This window comes from Nanorana parkeri, unplaced genomic scaffold (assembly GCF_000935625.1).
Source record: "Nanorana parkeri isolate BGI_ZX_2015 unplaced genomic scaffold, ASM93562v1 scaffold290, whole genome shotgun sequence".
NCBI classification, from domain to species: Eukaryota; Metazoa; Chordata; class Amphibia; order Anura; family Dicroglossidae; genus Nanorana; species Nanorana parkeri.
Window position 1 is genome coordinate 247,252 of NW_017306558.1, and position 22,754 is coordinate 270,005.

Genomic DNA, 22,754 nt, shown 5'->3' on the forward strand with positions numbered 1-22,754 from the left:
TTGGGGGGGGGGGGGGGGATGCACAGGCAAAGCACATACGTTAAATTAGACTTCATTTACTTTGTGCTTAGCTTCATGGGTGCAATTCAAGTGTTGACAAATCATATTTTAATTCTGGGCCCTGTATGCTATACAGGCTTTACACATTGTACAGAGATAAAAAAAAAAAAAACATGGCCTTCAACCGCGAAAAGAGGTTTGTTTGCTAGGAAGCATAAAAGAAAGAATAAAGCCGTAAAGCTGCACATGCGGCAGTTGTGTAGTATAACAATTCTTGTCGCATATAATGACAGGCATGACTTTTTTACATTTTATTTTTCTGTGGTTCTCTAAGTGATCATATAAAGCTAGCCGTCGGCTTGTTGGATAATTCACGAAAATTTTAATCCGTATTTCCTATTTCTTGTCTTTGACTGCAAACCCTGACAAGCAGATTTGACACCACTAGTTTTTATACTGCTGTTGCTTTAAATATGGGTACCTGAACTGTTTTGTAATGAGAAACCACCAGAAGTTAGGTAGTGCTTATTCAAATTTCAAGAAATAAATTAAACCATTACAGGCATTTGCTGAACTTATATTCTGCACAAGCAAGTTTCTTTTATTCAAAACTACCGTACATTTTATTTTTGTTCCTGATAGAACACTTAAAAATCTTCTTTTTTTTTTCCCTTCTATTTCTTCAGCCATTTGCAAGATATGTGAATTGTCATTTGAATCTGAGCAGATTCTGTTACAGCATATGAAGGATAATCATAAGCCTGGAGAAATGCCATATGTTTGCCAGGTAAAAAAAAAAGTGTGTGTGTACAAAATTCCTATACTATACGAGTACTGGAACTATCAGTCTCAGCACTGGAAGAAGAACATTGTGTATAGTGTTCAGCATGAATGAATCCATAAAGTCTACATTAACCAGCAGCACTCCAAACCTTCATTAGAGATATACATTATTTTACTTGTGATCTTTCCTGGAGTTTCACTTTTTATTTTTTTAGCCAGTTGACATCCGCGGTGTTAAACCCCCTTCCCATCCAGGCCATTTTTCAGTATTCAGCGCTGCGGTAAAGCAATTGCTTGTCTGGATGTTTCCAATCTTTCTGATTCAACTCATCAAATAAGAAATGATGAAGAAACACCTTGGTTGAGTGTTTGGACGTATGTGAACAAAGCCTAACAGTGCTCAGCCACTGAAAACTGCAGGAAACTAGTGCAAAGTGCAATATAGAGTAGGGTTTCCAACAAAATAAAGTGCAATGCACAGCATGCAACTTGGAAGTATATTGGAGAGCCCAGTAAAGGAGGAGAGATGTAACATCCTAAAGTAGATAGAGGAAAAAAACCTCAGCACAATCATTAGCCTGTAAACCACTCGCAACAGTAAGTCTTCAGAGACGAGGACAAGGAAACACAGTTCTAGTCCCAATACCCTGTAGGGACTCCCCAGATGAATTGGCCTGACCTGAAAAGTGGAGTTCTGTGCTAACAGGAATGCAGATGAGTTGACACTACTGACTACAATACTGTCACAGAGAGAACACAATTATTAATGAACTGCAAATATAGCATAAAGGAAACAGAAGCCCATTCTCCTAAGGTGACTAAGTGAGAGCAGTTGTCAGTTGGGTGGGGTTATAGCCTCAAGGGGGCTGGCCCTCAGTTTTCTTTTGTCCCCAGTGTCCATTTTTCTCTTAGGCAGTAGTATAACCCTAGGTTGCGTATTATCAAGTTGTGCCCTTCAATGGATGATAGAGAAATCTTTTTTTTTTTTTTTTTAACAAACTGACCACTTATGAATGTTTATACAAAAATCATTCTAAAATAGTGTTTTTACAGTGTTCTTTCAGTAACCCTAATAGATTTGGACAACATTTGCTACAGAGCTATGGGTTTTTGAATACAGAACTTAGTGACACTAAACTCCGGAGTTAGGCCTTTAAAAATGCAGTTTCAAAAATGAATCCAGATAAAACAAATATACATTGCATTTGCAAAGCATTGCTTTACATTTGTGCCCAAATACTTACATCATAATGTTTCTGAGCAGCTGCTTCCAAGTCTCTCAGCTCAGCTTCCCTGAACTCCAGTACTAGATCACAGAGGACAGTGCAGGCTCCAGCAACTGTTCATGTACTAGCTTGAAGGAGGGATGAGAGCGGGCCAGGGGGAGGGAAGTAGCTTGATTTGCTGTGTCTGTGTGTTTGTGGAGATGCATACAACTTACTAGCACATACAAGGGTGACTGCATAGCACACTGCTTGAGAAAGGAGTAACTCTAAAACAAGAAGTCAGGACAAGTGCTCAGGAGCCCAGCTGATTTTGCAGGAAACTAAAACTTTTAAACATCAAGGAGCAGAATTCATTGTAAGTGATTCCATCTGTATTTGAAATAGCTTACAATTTTTTTTTACTATAATATCACTTTAACTCTTATTACTGTACCTTATTTGTGTATCACTCAGCTGTAGATCCTCAAAGTTTCTATGAATTCATGCTGACACTGTCCTTCCTTCTGGAGGGGGGCGACTTATGTTCCCCATGGTCCCTGTGTGTGTAATCAAGTAGTCACCACTCCAAGATCGCTCTTGTGATGGACTACAATTTCGCATTTAGTTTCCTAATTTGTATTGAAATTGTACATTTTCTATGTGTATACTAGTGTTTTAACTCCTGTTTTTTTCCTCCTTTGCTACACCATAGGTGTGCAATTATAGGTCTTCAGTTTTTAATGATATCGATGTTCATTTTCGAAATGTGCATGAAAACACCAAAAATTTGCTCTGCCCGTTTTGTCTGAAAGTTATTAAGTCTGGAACACCGTACATGCAGCATTACATGAAGCACCAGGTTAGTTGTCTTTATTATATTCTAGTTATTTCTTGGTTGAAATTAGAGGAGATGTTGCTTGTAAGACATTATTTAAACTGTGGAACTAGGAGTGTTGTCATTATTCTTCCTAATATTCCTGTCATTCTCTCTTTTAGAATAAAGGTGTGTATAGATGTGCGAAGTGCAGGCTGCAGTTTTTGAGTTGTAAAGAAAAAATGGATCACAGAGCTCAGCATCACAGAACATTCAGAAAGCCAAAACAACTGGAAGGTCTTCCGCCAGGAACAAAGGTATTTCATTTCACCTTTTTAGATATAATAGTGGATGACTTTATGCCTTCATGGATATTTACTTATATTTCAGTTATATATTTTATGTGCCTTGTTGCTAATGATATTAAAATAGTGCTCAAGTGCGTTAAACCTACTACTTGGAGCACTGCTGCAATTTCTTTGCTTACTTTGTAGTGTTCCAAAATAGCACAACATATATTTTACACTCATCCGCCAAGGGTAAATTTAAACAATGGTTTGATAGTCATAACATTTAAGGATAATATGAGCTCATATCTGTATTAGTGTGTTGCATGCTATAATATTTCGAGGGTTTTTAAACTTTTTTTGTTGTTTTTGTTTGTGTATGTTTAGGTCACAATCCGAGCGACTTCTGCAGGCAATCCCAACCCTGTTTCCCCTCCTACCACTTCCATTTGTAGAAGCCCTCCCTCCCCTCCCAGAAATTCTCCTTCTGCTCCCAGAAATCCTTCAGCTCCCACAAAACCTCCTTCCACTCCCACAAACCTTCCTTCCGCTCCCAAGAATCTTCTTCCTTCCACTCCCAAAAATATTCCTTCCACTCCCAAAAATATTCCTTCCGCTCCCAAAAATATTCCTTCCCCTCCCACAAATCTTCCGTCCCCTCCCACAAATCTTCCTTCCACTCCCAAAAATCCTCCTTCCGCTCCTAAAAGTCCTCCTTCTCCTCCCAAAAATCCTCCTTCCGCTCCAAGGAATCCTCCCTCCACACCACCCAAGCCACCCCCCCAGTTTCTAGCTGTGACACCACCTCAGCCAATTCCTAAAATAAAGACTGTAAGCCTTAAGAACAATCAAATTTCCCCACCTAAAGTAAACATACTGTCACCAAAACCTAAATCACCTCCAAAGAAGTCTGCAACTTCAAACACCACAAAAAGAATCAAGATGACCAATACAGCACTGCGAAATATAAGGTATTCTTTTTTCTTTAAAGCATGGTCATCGAAACCGATCTCTCATACTAGTCCTGCTTTTGGAACAATTCAATTTTAATAAACTTTGTACTATAAGAGGTATATACTGATAAAGCACAAATATTTTTGTTAGACACTTGTTTTCTTTTCTTTTATAACATAACATATCTGTGCATGATCAATGTGTCAACTTCAAGAAAAGTTAGGGGGAATGAGCCAGAATTATGTAATGACAATTGTGGGAATGGAGGAGCTAAGTAAGTTTGGGGGTTTTTTCGCCTCTTGTAGGTTACTGTATAGAACTTTTCAAGTAGTGTATATAATAGTGTTCCAGTGGGGGAATTGATTCTATGAAAGGAGGGCCAGTAAGGAACATGTAATTAAGAAACATAATAAGAAATAAGATAGAAAGAGATAAAAGGAGTACCATTGACTTCCTTGCATTGTTTCCTATTCTCTACTCATCTCATGGTGACAGCAGATGTTTGTTAGAATTGGCAGATATATCTAATTTAACAGTTTAGAATCCTGGATAACAAAGATATTAGAATTCACATTTCACATGAATGAGTAGATCATATGTCAGCATGGCTTAATCACATTACTTTAAGTTTGAAACTTTATTTCTGTGAAAAATAAAATCCTGGTTTCTTGACCTCAGGCTAGGCATCCTAGATCACATGGTCACTGGCTACCATCATTATGTAAAAGATTCTATTGTGTTCATTAAACAGTGAGAAGCCTTTTTATGCACCTGGCTTTTAGTGACTTTAATTCATAAAGCTTTATTTTCAAAAAGTTACTTTTAGCTGAGCCCAATGACTATTGAAATATAAAGTCACATGGCAAAATAGCTCATTATACTTATGTTAAAGCTTTGTGAATTGAGCATTTTGTGTTTTCTGGAAAAAGACATATATAGGGTCACAGCCTATATATGTCTATTGGCGTTTAGACCTAAACGTTTTGACCAGAGGAACAAGACCAACAGATGTACACAACCGTTTCTTTACCCCCGCAAACATGCATTTCGCAAGTGGGAATAATGCATGCTAAGCACAACATACATGCTCTGTATAACTTTGTGTTTAATTTTGTATCTAGTATATTAACAGCATATGGACACATCCAACCAGATATCCTTCCATTCTCAATGTTTTAAAGTATTAGTGAGGTTATTTGCTCATTCAGTTGTCAGACAGTAAGAATTTAAATACCTAGTTGTGTACTTTGTTTGTTTTTTTTCCTGTCTGTTGTCACATTATATACTTTGAATTTTATAGTGTTCTAATGGATAAAAAGGGTTCTCCAATAATGTTGTTTAAAATTACGGTCTGCTGTAAAATATGCTAGAGTTCAGTTTGAGGCTAGTTATAAAATTTATGTTTACCTCACCAAAAAATAGTTTTGCATGTTGTATAATAAAGCCATTATCTGGTCCATGTGTTGGATAACTAGTATAGGGGCTACTGAAGTTAAACTTTTTCATTGAGACATTGTCCATGATTTAAATCCTAATAACACAAGTGCTCTGCTTCATGTTATAACCTGTTAAAATTATGTAAGGCTGGGGTAGCTTTCTTAGGGGGGCTGTGGAAGGTTTGAAGCAAGGTTGTACATCGAAATAGGAAGGTCCTAAAATACATATCATGAGACAGATTTTTATTCAAGATTCAGGCCAAATGTTTTATAGAAAGAATCATTTCTAAACGGTTGCCATTTTTGTGAACTATAGTAAAACATTTTGTAACTTTCACCAGACCAATAACTAAACTATTGCACCATCTTTTCAAAGAAAAAGCCCACTTCCTTCTTTTCCCTTTCTGGACTGAATTGGGGGTATGGGGTAATATTACAGCTAGCACAGATGTTTAGCATTCTTTTCTGTTCTTAATTTAATTTTAAGCATCTGATTATTATGGTGAACCACTACATCTCTTTTTTTTTATTTTTTTTATCGTAGTTCATTCACCTTTTATTGCTTGCAGTTTGGAATATGTTTGATTTGTGTTTATCATATTCAGGTACGTTCCTGGGTTCCATAACTGCATTGAATGTCATCGTCAAGTGGTGGATTTTGAGGGTCATTTCCACACCTATGTACACTGTAGCAAATGCAAGTTCAGTACCAGCTGTAATAAAGCTTACACTAGCCACATGCAAAGGTGAGTAGAGAATAATTGGTAAACATTTCTTTTTGCATTATGAATGTAAACGTTTGTATATTTGTACAATAAGTGCTGTTTGCATATAAAGTGGTGCTTAGCAATAATGACTCTATTTATCTAGTGTTTGAGAAATCAGGAGTTATAAAGGGATGTTAAAGTCAGCGGTTGCATACCTATTTCCTGTGCTGTTTATTGATCTTTCTTGAATTTTTGCAGCTTTCATGGCAGAAATTCCAGCAAAAAATCCAAAGCTTTGAAAAAACATCCCAAGGATAAAAGGTATGATGCATCTCATTATGAATCATTACACCGCACATGCATATTTTATCTATACCTGTTGCTTACCTTTGGAATGCTTTGAAAATTCAAAAATAGATTCAGATTTTTGTGTATGCACATAACACATTTTGCCCTACATACACATGTCTCCCTACACACATACCTAGCATTCTATCACGTTACTTCACAATCCTCCTGCTTCTATTCTAGAGAGAATACACTCAATAAGTATAGAATGATTACTTTTTTCACAATGACACCCAAATTGGAGATTCTGCAAGACCATGGTACAGCACAGGTACATGTTTACTTAGTACCCATTGGGAGAGAAACCTTCGTGACTGGTGGATATAGAGGCAGCATGCTTAGGGGCATTTAATACTTAAGCAAGGCAGTGTCTGTTTTTTTATATATTCTCTCCCCTAACCTAGTACATGTGTAGGGGAAACCTGTTCTAAAAGAGTATGTAGGCTGCCATTGTAGAACTCTCCTTCTGAATATGCTATCTGCCACCATGTTATGTTGAGCCAATGGCTTCAGTACGTTGAGTCACTAATCTGGAGCAACATTGCAGGTCTTACCTAATGTTCTAATTTGCATGTTTGTTTCAGGTCAGTAATTTTGAAAAAATTAAAGCCAGAAACAACCAGGCAGTTAGTATTCTTTGCAGAAAGCCAAACATGGAGCCCATATTTCCTAGTGCACTGGTTTCCCCTAATAAAATATCAAACTCAAATTCTGATGATGTCAGCTTGGCAGGCTCTTATAACAAAGGCACATTTATATATGGTGACTTTCTTGTTCATGGTACACCTCCTATTTTTCTTTTGTCATTTTTTCTTCTATTTTCTAAGCATGTTTTACTTTTCAGCCTTCTCTAATTCTTTTGATCTACTGTGTGCTTGTTGCATGGAAAACGGGTCTGAATATTTGAACAGTGAGCTTTTTTTAATAAAGCAGTTGAAGATATCTTCGATAACTCCTATAGCAATTTTATAACCTTGCATCTGCTCTAATTTTATGAGATATATCCATAATGCAGTTCTGTAGAATTGTATCGTTTCCCAATAAACCTCAATGGAAAAATGTTATCCAGTTTTGCGTCATCATTTTCAGCAGTGTTTACTTGGGCATGAGTACAGAGCAGCATTGCACGGCATGAACTGCAGTGTGTGTGAAGGTGTATGCTGTGGCAGTGTTCTGTACCCCAAGAAGTCTGGGGCAGAACATATATTATTCTTCTGAGCCTGTCTTGTTCCATAATTTTCTTATATGAATGTGATTAAAATATTTTGAAATTCCCAGTTTCAAAGGTATGTGAAGTTTTTGTTTACAGGGCATACAATATACAATCTAAAAGACAACTGTGTTTTTATTCCATTAGGCGTATAACTGTGGTATGCCTGAACTGTGATTTCCTGACCGATCTTTCTGGTTTAGATGACATGGCCAAACATTTGAGTGAAAGTCACACTCATTCATGCCAAGTGGTTACAGAGAATGGTAAGAATTGATTGCCTTTTAAAGCTTTACTCTGTATTCTTTTCTCATCCATCATTATTAGTTGAATCGTTGTTATTGTTAACAGTGACATTTTTTTAAAGTGAATTCATTTTTTTTTCTTTTGATCTCAGTTTCCATATTTTCCTCAACTCATGAAGGAGACATGTCTAAGTAAGTTAGCTTTTTGCTTACTGCCCTTAAGCTACTATAACCTTAGTGTTTGGCTTCTAAGCATTGGATAATTAGTCGCCTGTAGCTTAGTGCGTACTTTGCTTTATTAGAGCCTACTTTAAATTTGTTTTTGTTGTCCATAATCAAGACTCTTTCTAAGTAATAAATCGTTATGCACTAGCCACCCAAAAAGATTCTATAAAGCATGTAAACATATATAAAAAGCTAGTTTTTGTTCTACTTAGAAATGATAGCTTTAAAAGGAACCTTCCCTCCTTAAACGGTTAAAATGATATTACAGTCAAAATGTTTTAAAGCTATTTCATATGCTGAATAAGTCAATTAAAATTGATGCTGCTCCTTGATGTTTAAAAGTCTTAGTTTCCTGCAGAATCAGCTGATCCCCTGAGCACTGGCCCCGATTTCCTGTTTTAGGGTGGCTTCTTTCTCTTTCAGAGTTTTATGGAGCCACCTTTGTATGTGCTAGTAAGCTATGTGTGTCTCCACAAACACACATGGTAAATAAAAGTAAATCACCGGCACACACTTGAAGGGTTTTTTAAGTATTGATATGTTTATTCAATACCCAATGTCACATACTGTCATACGGTGCTAACGTTTCGGGTCCGCACAGGGATCCTTCATCAGAGCGACAGTGACACACACAGACACAGCAAGTCTCTTCCCTCTCCACTGCTCTCCTCTCTTCCCTGGGCAATTTATATTTGTTTCATCTGGATTCAATATGGAAAAAAAGAGTTTCATACTACTTTAAGGTCTGTATTGGGCTAGTCTCATGCAGCACTTGCAGGTAAACAACTACTACAAAGCAGTAATTCAGCAACCATATTTGTGGACAAATCTGCATACAGTTGACCTGTTCAAACAACTGCAATATAGGTTGCAGTAAGATACGACTATCCATATATTTGTTCCTGTTTGAACACTCACATTTTCTCAATAAATTGCTCCATGTTTATGCATTTTGAGTAAGTAACCATTTTGGTGAACCTGATATAAACCTCAGAAGCACATGTAATATGCATACAGTTATCTTGTGATCTGTATATTAAATTGAAGAATCACTGAGAAAACTGACTTGGCTTTTAATAATAATAAGAATAAATATTCTATGTGATCAGTGTACCAATGTTCAGTCTGAACAAATCTCACCAGTATGCATAATTGCTCCTCATCTATCAACAAGCATTCAAAACAGAAGACCATCTGATGGCTAGTGGACTTTTAAGTCTAAGGCTGAAAACTTTGTGGGTGACTCTACAAATTAAGAAATACATGATATCCTCCCTGATGCTCTCTTTTTTTACACCTCTTTTTTTTTAGCTTGGTTTTAGAAGTTTCCCTCCATCTTTCATTTGTCATCCTTCTTGTTGATGTAGCAATCTCTGCTTTGTGGTCTGGGACCAGTTTTCAGTCTAAGGGCTTGTTCACACCATGTCCAGACCAGATCTGCAAGCACAATGCAATGCCTTTTTAAAATAGGCTTTAAGGTGCAGTCCAGTGCATTTGCATATGGTTTTGGTGCGTTCCAGACATGCAGCATTTTTTCCCTGCACTGGTGTGAACAGAGCCCAGAAATACCATAGAAATACATTGGGATTCATTTCAGGTGCGGACAACAAATTTTGTGGTCCAGATCTGATCCGGACATGGTGTGAACAAGCCCTTAAGCCTGATCTGTTTCCGATTTCACTCTGACTAGTTTTCTAAGCCTAGTTAGACACCACATTCTACAATAAAGAAGTTATTTTAATACATATATATGTCTGCTTTTTGTACTGTTTGTAAGTAATAAAGTAATTCTGCAAAATGCTATGTAGACATAAAACAATCCTTTTTTAAAACCCTGTGTGTGTTGTGGACATTGGTAGTCATTGCACAGAACATAATTTGAGTCATTAATGGACTCTACCTTTTTACATGCATATTGGCATTACTAATTTCCACACCATTACTCTAAGCTAAGTGATTTAGTGCAGATAAACCAATGATTGTTATCCTTACTGGGCGTGCGTCTTGAAATCTGTAGCGTTTACAATGACAACTGGATTCCACCCTTGTATTTACTATTATTTGTTTTAAATCCTTTTGAAGCTACAAGTTACTTGATTTAGAGTTGTAAGGATACATCGTGACCATCTGGTAAAGATTTTAGAACCAGAAGCTCAACAATGGCTATTTTGTAACCTAAACATTATTTTGCTGCTGGATGCCTTTGTACTGTCCCAGTTTACAAGCAGAGAATAGCATTGATCTCAAAAACCTTTAGTGGCTAAGGATCTCCTATGGCGTTTTATTTATTTTCTTGTTACTGAAGTTTGTGAACTTAAACCCAACTTCATGGTTTGTTGCTCTCAGTGTCATGTTTATATGGGATAAGTTTAGTAATTTGTAACATGTTCATTTAGAATTAAAAGTAATTATTCCAAAAAGGCCATACTATGTCTCTTCTGCAATAAAGACTTCCTGACTTCCTTCTCATAAGCATTATTACACTGTACACTGCGTTGCGCATGCACAGCTTAGTGTACAATCCCAGCATCTGCCAGGTGCCTGAATGGGTTAACTTCTATGCTGATGTGCGGGAGTTACATCATCCTGCACCGAGTCTCGCTAACCGCTTTTGTGGATAGATTGCTCATGTAGTAATCACATTTCTTTCTCACTTGTGTCCTAGGAGGATGGATGTCTTTCCTATGCAGGGAAAAGACAACCTATTTTAATTACCCATTGCTTTTTTATTTAATCAAAACATTGATGCTTGAACTGGTATCTACAATAGCAGCTATCTGGAGCATTCTGTCTTTAATTTGGCTTTGGAGTGCTGTAACTGGAACCCGCTGGACTGGACATCGCAGAGCTAGTCTGAAAGTGACCTTGGGGCAATAGGCTCCGTATAAGGCTCTTTCTAGACTCTGTGTGGTAACAAGTTAGCAGCAGGAGTGCTCACTGAGTCCAGAGTCACTGGTGTTGCCTCATAAGGCTCGGTGAGTAGGATGATCTGGCTGAGCACCAGGAGATACCTTGTGGTTTTGCTTGGATTCCCTGCTTCAAGGTGACATGTACAGCAGAAAGGGTTAACGTCAGTGCTAATGGCAGTTGTGCAGGATGCCTACTGATACAGCCAAATTGTGTGGCCTAGAATGTTTGTGCCTCTACTTCTAGTGTCTATGCCATCTTTTGCGTCTTCCCTAGCTCTGTTGGGTGTGGCCGCCTCTTCTGCTTTGCCCAGGGAGGTCTGTTTCAGATCTGCCTGCAGCCTTAGTGGCCTCTGAGCCATCAGCTGCTTAGATGCTGTCTTATTCCAAGCCTGTGCAGTCCCTACTGGATGAACTTGCCTTTGAGGACTTGCAGTTTTCTGACACCACTCCAAAACTGAAGGAGACCCTTTCAGCTCTTATTGAGGCAGCACACATCACATTGAAGAGGATCAGCCCATTGCTTCCACCAGTGCTGTCCTCGGTCTGGGGTCCTTTAGAGATCCTATAACTGCCAAGAACGTTTTGGTGCACCTAATGTTCCAAGTCTTCCGTTTGTGGAAATCTGAAACACCCTGGCAAAATATTTGTTCTCCCCAAGTTCTTATTATAATTTTACCCATTTGAAGAGGACTTTATTAAAAAAAAATATCATCTGCTCCCTTTGTGGATTTTGTAGTGTCTCTACTTAACAAAGTAACCACAATACTAGTGGTTGAGGATTAACCTGTCTTAAGCGACCCCACGGATGAAAGGTTGGAGGCCCTATCTTAAGCGCTGGTCCTGCTCTTCACTCTGTTTTAGTCAAAACCTTGATTTACCAAACAATGACTGACTTATCCAAGGCTATTAGAAGGGATCTGATCACTCACTAATGTGGTTGATCCCTTGGTCATAGAATGTTTGCCAAACCCTCAAGCCATTCTTCAGCATGGGGGTGTATCCCCGCCTAATGAGTCCTATGGACCAGATTTTCATAGCCCTAGTTCATGTAGCATAATGTTTTTAGGGGTTGTACACGGTCCTGAAACCCAAAGTAGACATCTGCCCCATCATGAATTTAAAAGCTGTAAATGTATTCATTTGAGCTCAGAAGTTCAATATGGAATCCACCAGGTCTGTCTTCTCCTTCCACCACCATGGAGACTTTCTGTCTTCTCTGTGGACATCAAGGAACATGTATCTACATGTCCACTCCTTTCCAGGGCACCAACAATTTGCTTTGCTGTAGGTTCTCTGAACTTTGTTTTTTGGCCCTACCATTCAGCCTCTCTTCTGAGACTTTAGTGTTCACCAAAGTGGTAGCCTTGCTGCAGTCTCAGGGCATTCCCATTTTGGGATTTCTAGACAGCCTCCTTCTCATGAAACGGTCATCACAGGTTCTGGCAGGCAATGTAGCTTTGACCATCCAGACTATACAGCGTTTAGGATGGATCCTGAACTTTCAGAAATCTGCACTGAAAACAACTCATCACTTGGAGTATCTGAGTCTAGTCTAGACACAGTTCAAGACAGATTTTTTTTCTTCCCCAGGGAAACTGCAAACTCTCCATTCCCAGAACCATACTGCATTAGCCTCGGGACTCTTGTGCAAAAGCGAACATATGGACGACCTTTGTTTTGGGTCTCTCCTTTGTAGCTCTCCATGCTCATTCCCCTGTGACGCAGTGGGATCTGAAACTAGTTCTCCTGACACATTAAATACGGCCTTTTGAATCGGAGATGTTCCTCTAACCACTCCTATCCATAAGATGTTCATTCTTGTAGCCATAACTTCTATGAGGACAATGCCTGACCTGGCAGCCCTATTTTACAAAGCCTAAAAAACCTGGATAAGGATTCTTTTTTTCTTTTTTTTCCCCTGAAAGTGACAGTTGTTTTTCATGTGAACTAAGCCATGTGTGAAACTGTGTTAACTAAGACTATTGAAACTTTTTAGATTTCGGATAATTATATTTCGCACAACAAGAAAGATTTTAAAGCTGGGCATTGAATTGGCTACCTTGTGCCTGTTTGAATCGGAGCAGTTGATTCTAATGCATTACAATTACATACCAGCAGTACTGGAATTGATGAAACTGATACGAGGGTGTTCCCTCGTAAGGATAACTGTTCCCTCGCAAGGATAAGGTTGTATGACGGTAGAAGGTGAATACCTAGTGGAAAAGAAATTGAGATATGGATTATTATTGATGTGTCTTCATGAGTTGTGTTCAGTACTGAAACTTATGACCTTATAGACTCTGAAGTTGGGCCTTATTGTTATTGCTCTTTCTTGTTTCTCTTGAAGAAATAAATCATTCATGCTGATGGTGAGATATGTAAGGTAATTAATCAAGGTAGCAGAACCTAAATAATTTATGTTTTTGGTCTTAACTAAGTAGCCTGTGATTTAAAATATTGCCTTTTTAGAGATGCTTACACAGGGGGTAAACACTTCAGCTTCACACAAACTATTTATCATCCTTGAAAATCCATTTAGCTTCAGTTCATAATAATCGCAACAGTGAGTGGATATGATTGTTTTTATTAGAAACTGCACTAGGGACAGTTTATATCTGCAGTGGACAGGTAACCTAGGCCCACAGCAATGTTCAACAACCTTCTCTGTGAAAAACCACATACAGTTTAATTATTCACACATCTAATGGCAGCAGGGAGATGGTGCATTACATTTCACTGGATAATTTATATATTTATCTTTATTTGATCTGTAAGTGGGCTATAATTTTACATATTGCCTTATAAGCATTGCTTATACAGGGTGTAGTCACCACAGCTCACACAAATTAGATCATTCTTGAAAATCTATTTAGTTTCATTTTTATGATGGTCACAACAGTGAGTGGACATGATAGTTTTCATCAAGACCTGCACTAGATACAGTTTATATCTGCAGTGGACACGTAACCTTGGGTTGCGGCAATTTCAGATCATGTTCTCTGTGATAACTACATACAGTTTAATTATTCATACACCTTGAGGAAGCGGGGAGATGGTGCATTACATTTCATTGGTTAATCACAACTACTCTGGACCATCCACCACTGGAAGATGTATTTTCCATACAACGCACACATAAACCTACATGTTTGTTTACCACAGGCAGAGAAACAACTGCGTATGACATTTTCTACAGTATAACATATGAAAAAAAGGCTAATAACCAGAACTTTCCATCCACTTAGACATTTGGTGGTGGTGTCTTCAGGTTATTTGTTGCAGTCATTTATATCCCCTAGATCCCTGATATTTATCTGGACCTGTTCTGTAAAGTCTAATGTGGTTAAACAAAGCTGTTACATTCTGCTTTCTGCTTGGTTTTTTACTTAATGCTTGACATGCTTTTCTTTTTCAGTTTACATTGTTTTATAGACAAAAAACATGATATTGTTTTATGTGTTTGTCATAATCCACCATCTTTTATTTGAAAAGGACATGCACTGTCTTATTTTTCTTTGTACAGCCGTGTTTACTACTTAGCTTATCCATTAGAACACATTTCTTGAATTTGCTTTGCATGTTTGAATTTTTATTTAGTGTGAAGTTTGCAGCCATGACTTTTCTGCAGAAGTGTTTTGAATGTAGAACACAATTTGGTGGCATGGGTTTGATTTAATAACCACTGATTGGTTAAAAGAACTGTCCATCACCCTTCATTAAGATGTTTTACTTTCTTATTAACTACTGCTGGTTTTCCCTCGGTAGATCAAGACTTCATCTTCCAGTAGAGCAAGTTAAAACTGGTAATCAGGTGTGTCTTTATTTTAGCCTTTTTTTTATTTTTTGTATTGCACTCTCTGATACATTTGATCATTGGAATTTAAAGCACACTCCTCACAACGTAAAGTAAATATACAAGGATATATAGCTATATGGATAGAAATACAGGGCTGCCTTTGCAAAAGCATTTTAAAAAGTTTCATAGTCTGGCTTTCATTTAAATAGTTGCTTCACTACCTAGTGATCACTGATTTGGAACAAGCATGCAGGACATGAGTTCACATTTTTCAGACTGTATTGGCTGGGTTTTTGTTCCTGGTCAGTGACTCACTAGGCAGTTGAGAAAGGAGCAAGAGGACAATCTTTAACCCTGCTTCACTGTCATTTTCTTGTGAGGAATCAATGCAAAGCTTTATCATTGAAATTATTAACAAATGTAATTTTGTACAATTTGTCATATTTATGATTAAAACCTGGGGCAACAAAAATATATGGTAGTTTCCCATTGGCAAGCAAATACTTAATCTGCATCAGAGAACTTAAAGCCCAACTGCAGACAAAGCTTTTCTGAAAAGGTCTTAACTTTTTTTTTTCCGGTCGGTAGAGATTTCCCCCTACATCAGGGAACACAGATGATGGTTGAAACTATCCCTCCCTAAATTGGCAGGAGGAAAAACGTTGGTCTTTAACTGGATTCTGCCTGCAATCTATAGATTAATGTTGCCCTGTATTATACATTATGCCCAGTCTTTAGGATATGTTAATCTATTAAGGAAATAGGTAGTAGCCTGCAAAGACCTTGATAGCACTGGCCTCTCACTTGAGATATAAAACCACTCTGGTTTGGTACCAATCATGTGGTCACTATGAGAGCCAATCAAAGGACCACAGGGGTTTGTTTACAAAGCAAACTTGTTGACTCAGCTTTCATTAATAACAACTAATATTATGGAGCTAAACCTCAACTGAATACCATTCAAAACCTCTTTATTATCAGCCACTGTGTTGTCCAAACAAATGTCCGTGTTAAAATGTCATCACTTGCAGTCCATAACCAAATAAAAGAATATCTTGAACTTTAGACAGCAAAACTAAATGCAATTCAGATGCAATACATTGCGCAGATCAAAACCGTTTATTAAATACAATACGATGCAACAAATCTTGCACTTACAAACCAGCTCTGATGTGCACAGGTACAGTCAGCTTCTGTATAAATTATGGAAATTATCGTTGATCCACGATCTTGGAAAACCTCAATAAAGCTTGCATAACATGGAACTACTTTAAGGGTAATCCCTTAAAGGTTCCAACATTCCCCCATTCTTTTCAAGACAGCAAAAAACGCTTTGTACAGAGTTGTCTGGAGACTCAGGACAGGCAAAAGTCTAAACATTTCAAGTTCTTCTCATCCATCTCATCAACTTACCTTTTCCAAGAAGTAAATAAAAAAATCTGCTTCTTTGCCCCAGTAACATCATCACAGATGTTGCCCAAATTTTTACACCAGGGACTTGGGAGGCAGATCCAAGAGGGCTCCCTATGTCACTGCTTCCATATGCAGGGCACCCTCTTGCACTATGTGGCCTGCACCACTTGGAAGTGAGTAGAAGGATAATCGGCAGTGGAAATGCAGATAACCCTCCTGAACGTTCATAACAGTTAAGCCCTGTGCAGTGTAAGACCTGTGTATTTCAGAAGAAATTAGATTTTGCTAAGTTTTAATTATGTAATTATATGTATTTTATATGGCAGGATTTAGGTTTTTGTTTTTTTCATTTTGGGTATAGTTATACTTCAATCTTTTACCTACGGTAGGTAAGTTAATATAATACTGGCCTTGGATTGATACTGCAAGTAGCCAAATATATCAGCAAAAGCAGACCAAGATCTTTCATTTCTGCCTGGACTGTTAAGTCTGGCCATTTGTGAATTCCATGAATGCCAGAATAACAATCTCATTCATTATTAAATTGGGGAAAACTACTATATTGTTAATGTCAGTGATTAAAGGGTATGTTTTTTTTGGATCTTTTAACTAGGAGATGCACCAAACTGATTAACTCTTATTGGGTTTTTTATGTAGATGAAAAGTGTGCTTTAAAATATACATTTGAGTGTTATTATTTCTATACACTTTAGCCAGTTTTGCAGTTGCACACTTAGTGGTCTTTGATTTGTCCCTCCTAAAGTTCTGATGTTTTTGAAAATGTACTGCGTTTTTATATCTTCTCGTCACAGGTCTCATATGAAATTAAGTTTTAACTTAGGTTTTCATGTTTTCAGGAGGAAAACACTGGCTCGGTCAATTATGCAGTAACAGTTAAAAGGTAATTTTTTTATGACATATATTTAACTTTAAAAAAAGTTATTGTTTAACATATTTAACTTTAGTCTAACAAAAGCTGCAGATTTATTAGAATTATAGACAGCTTTTGAAATTACACTAATATGTGAAAGATTATGATAGTGTTTGGGTTTAGATCTACTTTCAAGCATTCTATTTAATCTGTTATACACTATTGCAGTTATGATTTCTTTTTAACAGTTTGATAATAAGCATGGCAGTTGGAATATGTGTGCTATTATATTTTTATCTCGGAGATTCCTCTAATGGTTTGCTAATTAAATTGTGTTTTTTGTGGTGTCATTGAGCTGGTTGTATGGGAAATGTTCTTCAGTGGGAATAGCCACACCAGTGAATACTTGACAGACGTCCCCGTTACCACTCTGTCCAGAATAAAGGGAAAAAACGTGGACTTCTACATTACATTTACTATTAAGAGTGTACCGGCTCCTGGGAAAGATTGGGATACAGTGTGGAAAATAATTTTTTGATCCCCTGAAGATTTTGTAAGTTTGCCCACTTACAAAGAAATGATAGGTCTATCATTTTTATCATAGCTGTATTTTAAATGATAGAGACAGAATATCAACCAAAAATCCAGAAAAAACACATGATACAAATGTTATAAATTGAGTTGCAGTTCAGTGAGTAAAATAAGTATTTGATCCCCAAGTACATGGTGGAGAAACCCTTGTTGGCAAGCACAGAGGTAAGACGTTTCTTGTAGTTGGTTACCATGTTTGGACACATCTCAGGAGGGATTCTGGTTCACTCTTCTTTACAGATCATCTTTAAAGGGTTTAACCGCAGTTAAAGCGTTTTGTTTAAAAAAAAAACTTTTTGCATATATCTACTGCTTGCTAGCAGTAGATGTATGCAAAAAAACCCGGAGGGTTTCTCCGGGTTTTTTTGCATACATCTACTGCTAGCAAGCAGTAGATATATGCAAAAAGTTTTTTTTTTAAACAAAACGCTTTAACTGCGGTTTAAACTTACCCCGTCTTTGCCGCGCGCTCCCGTCCGAGAATCCGAAACTGCTCGGTCGGCCGCAAAGCACAGTTCGGATTTTCGGCCGGGAGACGAGGAGAGACACAAGGTAAGTCTATGGACCCGTGCACCCGCATGCAGATACCGTGGGATCGGAAGTGCCAGCAAGGACAGAGGAGTCAGCGCTGGATCAGACACGCCGCAGCGTTGGAGAGAAGGCTGAAAAGGACAGGAAAGAAAAGGAAGATCGGATTAAGAGACATCATTAAAGTCAGCTGCTGAAATTTAAAAAAATATCCTTTAATGTCACTTTAAGGTTTTTTGGCTCTCGCTTGGCAACTTGAAGTTTCAGCTCCCTAGATAGATTTTTTTATAGGATTAAGGGCTGGGGAATGGCTAGGCCACTCCATGACCTTAATGTGCTTCCTCTTGAGCCACGGCTTTGTTGCCTTGGCGGTATGTTTTCGGTCGTTGTCATGCTGAAAGACCCATCCACGACCCATCTTCAGTGTTTTGGCTGTGGGAAGGAGGTTCTCATCCAAGATCTCCCTCCACATGGCTCCCTCCATTGGCCCCTCAGTGCGGCAAAGGCGGCCCGTACCTTTAGCAGAAAAACAGCCCCAGAGCATAATGTTTCCACCACCGTGCTTGACTGTAGGGATGGTGTTCTTAGGGTCATAGTCAGCATTTTTCTTCCTCCAAACACGGTGAGTCGAGCTAATGCCAAAGAGCTCCATTTTGGGCTCATCTGACTGCAGCACTTTCTCCCAGTCCTTCTCTGAATCATTTAGCTGTTCGTTGGCAAACTTCAGACGGGCCTGTACACGTGCCTTCTTGAGGAGGGAGACCTTGGGGGCGCTGCAGGATCTCAATCCATGGCGGTGTATTGTGTCCCAACTGCCTTGAGATAATTCACAAGCTCTTCCCGTGTAGTTCTGGGCTGATCCCTCACTTTTCTCATGATCATCCTTATCCCATGAGGCGAAATCTTGCATGGCTCCAGACCGAGGGCGATTTATGGTTATTTTGTATTCCTTCCATTTTTGAATAATCGCTCCAACAGTTGTTTCCTTCTCACCAAGCTTCCTGCTGATAGTCTTGTAGCCCATTCCAGCCTTGTGCAGGTCAACAATCTTGTCCCTAACGTCCTTTTGACAGCTCTTTGGTCTTGCCCATGGTGGTGAGATTTGAATGGAAGAAAGAGATTCTGTGGACAGGTGTCTTTTATATATATATATAACGAGTTGCCGTTAGGAGCACCTTCTTAAATTGCCAGGACTAATCTGTGTACCACATAGCCAGTCTGTGGGAGCCAGAAGTATTGTTGGTTGGTAGGGGATCAAATAATTATTTTACTCACTGAACTGCAACTCAATTTATAACATTTGTATCATGTGTTTTCTCTGGATTTCTGGTTGATATTCTGTCTCTCTCATTTAAAATACACCTATGATAAAAATTATAGACCTTTCATTTGTTTGTAAGTGGGCAAACTTACAAAATCTGCAGGGGATCAAATCATTATTTTCCTCACTGTATAACAAACCATGTTAAAGAAAAGGTGTCTTAGGGGGAATATATCGAGGGGAATATTGTAAATGGAATGAGAGCAGGCAGTGTGTGGAGGAGGGGAGTACAGAGGGTATGACCATGGGCATTATGTGCAGAAAAGAAATGCAGAAGTTATAACAGTGGGCAGCATGTGCAACAGAGGGGTGCAGAGGGTATGATGGGGGAGATATGTGGAGTATGGAGGGCATGATGGGTTGGGTAGAGGAAGATGGCCAGAAGGAGTGTGGAGGGGTATGTCTGGGAAGGAGGTGTAGGCAGGAAAAATGTGTGGAGGGTATGAGCAGGGGAGGAGTATGAAGTGTATGACTGCAGTCTGTATGTGTGTTGGGTGATGGACCAGTGGAGGAGTTGCTGGGCATGTGATAATTGGAGCAGGGCTTTTTTGCCAGGGAATGTTTATGAAATGGGACAATGAAACTAACATTAACAATGACTCACAGTCAGTGGGGATAAGTCTAATATTTGGTGTAGTGAATTAATGTAAGGCATTATCCCAGTTGCACTGAAAACTGGGTGCGGACGGGTCTGACTGGCCACTGATGATTTATTGCACATACATTGTAAACTAGTCACTGATATGCACTAGATGCACATACACTGTTAGTGTAAAACTGATTATGGACCTTTGTGTACTGGATGGACATCTTAATGCTGTTATAGATACTGAGAAATTGTGCGTGCGTGCATGCGTAGAATACAGGGGAAAGACCAGTGTCCTAACACACACCCTCTCTACAGGTACCAAGAAACAATGAGCAACTTCTAAGAGACTGCTGCTGAACTGAGCTTCAGTGTCAGAGGGAAGGGTGTCCCCACTGGGGATATTCATCCTCTCTATTTGTCCTGGTGACCACAGGGGCAAAAGGTGATGGTAAATCCAAGATTTTACAATTGTCCCTAGAGCAGAGATAAAGGGGAAATCTCCTAATGGGGACATCAGTTCCAATGACAACTATCGGAGAATGGATTTCCTCCTGTTGTGTCCCCAGTATAGGAAGTGAGGTGAAATCTTCACAGAGGGGCACATAAAAAAAAAAACCTGAACCATTCCCTGTTGCTGGGAAAATAGTTTGATTTTTAGATGTTTAGTTTTGTATCTGGCACTGATGTTTACAGAAATCTTATATTCTGGGTTTGTAATGGTGTCAATAGTTTGTCACATGATATAGATGGAATTTCTGACCATTCGTTTCAGTCCTATTAAACCGTATGCTGCTTGTGATTAGAGAAAGTTATTACATTGCTAGATTTAACTATCTTGGATTGATTTGTTTGTGTTTTAGTTCCTGATTTCATGTTTCTTTTTCTGTTTTACTTTTATAGCATAGAGAACAAGCTAATGACCGAGGCAACAAAGAATGAAAGTGATGCATGTGAAAATAGTAGGACCTCTCAAGGCCAAAGAATCATGTTGTTAGTTAATAGTCAAATGACTAGTCTTGAGCATGTAGATGTGACCACTGAGAGTTCAGGCAGCTGTTCTCCAAATCCAGAAGAAGCAGCTCAGCTAATGGAGACAGAAAGTAGCGAGAACATTGTCCTTACTGAAGAGAGCGGGGCTTGCAAAGACACTATACTAGAGATTGGTGAGCCTTCTGATAATGAAGCCAGCATTACAGATGTTTATGAAGTAATGTCTTCTCCTATGGAAGCTGAAGATTGGCAAGATTTAAACCCTTCTAATGACAGCATTGGCATTGAACAGTTTTTAAGAAGGGATGCAGCAGACTCTGTAAGTTCTGATGTCAGTGAACCTAGTAGTCTACCTTTGGATCCCTTAACCCCTTCGGTGGTGTTGGAACATGAGACTACAGAGATATTGCAAAAGGGCACAGTGAATGTCAGTTCACAGACTGGATCAAACGGAGAGAAAGCTGAAGAAGATGAAGACAGTCATACAAATATATCCATGGCTGTTCAAGCTGAAAAAGAAAGTGAAATTGTTTTGTAGGAGATTGGGACACTCCAGGTGGTGGATTATTTGCTACTGTTTGAATGCATGGTCAAAGATCCATGGACTTTATCTCCAAATCACTGCTGAAAATTCGTTCTGTGTTTTGGAAGCAAGGCTTGGAAAACGTGATGTTGTTTGCCCTTACAGCTACCTTAAACATCAGTATTAGGAGTGACATAACAGGGCAGCTAGGGAGGAAGGACAACATGTTAAAACATTTCATTCTGACTTGATTATCCTTGGACACTTCTGTTTTGTATGTTTCCGAATCCTACCACAACTCTAAAGGATAAAGCGTTAATACTTTTTTAATGTTAAAAATTATTATGGAAAGTATTGAGCTGTAGCAGCTTTGATACTTTAAAAGTCGGTTTTAAAATATTTTACTTTGAAAAGTAACACATTTACACATCTCTGAACAGGTGTATTCCTGTCATCCAACTGACCTAATTTTAAACTTTCAGTGAAAGTGGAAAATACATTGACATGATTGTGTATAATAATCTTAAATATATTTAGGAAATATTTCACATTGGCGCTTTTTTTCTTTTTAATGGACCAATTAATCCATTTTAAATCCAGAGCATAAGGGTTTTGACATATGGCACAGAGCTACCTTAATATATATATGGACATGCGCAGCAGCTCTCTCCTTACCTGCATATCTGTTGTGGCCCAGGAGCATAGAGGACCCAGTATAGATGGAGAAAATGTGCTTAAAAGGTCCGGTTTTATTTACAAAAAGGAACAGTATTTATAATTGGATGCATACATTATTGTATACATAGATAAGAAGCTTGTGCCACATTACTATAGAAAATACCCTGCAGTATTAGTTAGAATGGCAGATGTTTCAGTAATAATACTTTATAAGATGCAACTTTGAGTACTGAGCTGTTGGTCCCTGTTCTCTATAGCTGTACCTATGGCAGATGGTATTAATGTGCCTATAGATATGCCAGCAGTAAGGAAAACAAATAATGCAGTCTCC

General features: G+C 38.4%; 1 protein-coding gene across 1 annotated transcript in view; it reads left to right on the forward strand.

Annotated features, from left to right (window-relative positions):
- Nucleotides 1-22,132, forward strand: part of ZNF280D (zinc finger protein 280D) — a 54,865-nt gene extending 32,733 nt beyond the window's left edge. The window contains exons 11-22 of the mRNA XM_018557574.1: nt 687-787; nt 2,701-2,847; nt 2,985-3,119; nt 3,477-3,556; nt 3,887-4,060; nt 6,085-6,225; nt 6,445-6,507; nt 7,892-8,010; nt 8,142-8,181; nt 14,889-14,934; nt 17,190-17,233; nt 21,133-22,132. Of these exons, the coding sequence (XP_018413076.1) occupies nt 687-787; nt 2,701-2,847; nt 2,985-3,119; nt 3,477-3,556; nt 3,887-4,060; nt 6,085-6,225; nt 6,445-6,507; nt 7,892-8,010; nt 8,142-8,181; nt 14,889-14,934; nt 17,190-17,233; nt 21,133-21,760 (1,718 nt within the window). The 3' untranslated portion in view covers nt 21,761-22,132. The remainder of the gene's footprint in view (nt 1-686; nt 788-2,700; nt 2,848-2,984; nt 3,120-3,476; nt 3,557-3,886; nt 4,061-6,084; nt 6,226-6,444; nt 6,508-7,891; nt 8,011-8,141; nt 8,182-14,888; nt 14,935-17,189; nt 17,234-21,132) is intronic.
- Nucleotides 22,133-22,754: the final 622 nt, after the last annotated feature.